This window comes from Carlito syrichta, unplaced genomic scaffold (assembly GCF_000164805.1).
Source record: "Carlito syrichta isolate Samal-C Ts95f unplaced genomic scaffold, Tarsius_syrichta-2.0.1 Scaffold303095, whole genome shotgun sequence".
NCBI lineage: Eukaryota > Metazoa > Chordata > Mammalia > Primates > Tarsiidae > Carlito > Carlito syrichta.
This window is the reverse complement of record NW_007247191.1, coordinates 21-1,260: the sequence shown is the minus strand read 5'-3', so window position 1 is coordinate 1,260 and position 1,240 is coordinate 21. Positions and strand designations below refer to the sequence as shown.

The 1,240-nt window shown below is 60.1% G+C and overlaps 1 protein-coding gene across 1 annotated transcript in view; it reads left to right on the top strand.

Annotated features, from left to right (window-relative positions):
* The window catches only part of LOC103260004, a gene marked incomplete at its 3' end in the record, with an annotated part of 5,317 nt that extends 4,503 nt beyond the window's left edge, over nt 1-814 (top strand). The window contains exon 3 of the mRNA XM_021712121.1: nt 723-814. Within this exon, the coding sequence (XP_021567796.1) occupies nt 723-814 (92 nt within the window). The remainder of the gene's footprint in view (nt 1-722) is intronic.
* Nucleotides 815-1,240: the final 426 nt, after the last annotated feature.

The following is a 1,240-nucleotide window of genomic DNA, read 5'->3' as shown; positions in this document are numbered from 1 at the left end:
CTGGCCACCTCAGCCTCGACCTGCTGGGCTCCGGCGATCCTTCCGCCTCAGCCTTCCGAGTAGCCGGAATTACAGGCACACGCTACCACCCTGTTGATTTTTTGATTTATGTAGAGATGAGGTCTCGCCAAGTTGTCCAGGCCGGTCTCGGACCCGCGGGCTCAGGCAATCCACTCACCTCGGCCTCCCAGGGCGCGGGATTACAGGCTGAGCCACCGAGCCCGGCCAAATTTTAAAAAATTTATTGTAGAGATGAGGTCTCACCAAGTTGCCCAGGCTGGTTTCGAACCCACGGGCTCAGGAAATCCATTCATCTCGCTTCCCAATGTGCTGGGATTACAGGCTGAGCCACCAAGCCCGGCCAAATCCTCCCTTCAAAAAAGAATAGGGTCTGCTTGCAGTGGAGCCACGGAAGCCAGCATGATGCCTGCCTTTGGGGGCTCTTGTGCCCTGCCCAAGTTCTGCCCTTTGCCTAGCATGCTCTTCCTGCCCTGTCCTCTCCATGGCAACCTCCGGTGTTGCCTTCTCCAGGAAGCTTTCCAGACTTCTTAGACTTCCAAGGCATCCCTGGCCCTCCCAGTACTGAGGAAGGGCAGAGAGAGCCTCTCAGACCTGACTCAGCAGAAGGGGGGGAGAGGGGTTTGCCCACCCTGCCGGGTCCCCCTCACCGGCCTCTCCCCAACAGGCTACCTCTTAGCCTTGGGCCCGCTCCTCTTCATCAGCATCTGCGACGTGTGGCTGCAGCTCTTCTCCCGGGACCAGGCCTACGCCATCAACCTGGCGGCAGTGGGCACTGTGGCCTTCGGCTGCACAGGTAGGAGCCGCGGGCCCATCCCACTCCGTGGCGGCCTGCCCGGGGGCTGAGCCGGGTGGGAGCCGGGTACACGTGCATGATGGCGAGCACACCTGCGCACGCTGAGCGCACACTCACGCCAGTGCACCCCGCGCTTACATGTGCTCACACCCACTCACACACGCACACAGCACACATCCTCATGCCTACACACACATCCACAACCCGGACCTGCGCGCCTGCGTGGCCACGCAGACACTGAGGAGCCCTTGGGTTTTCTCTGATGGAGACCAGGCTTTGAGGACGGTCCTGTCCTTGTCACCATCTCACTGTTTTTCTTGGACTTTCAAACTTTTTTTTTTTAATTTTCAGCCTGGGGAAAGCTTGCAGGGGTGACACAGTGAACTCCCATAGGGCCCTCGCCCCCCTTCCCCCCTCTCCCCCCCC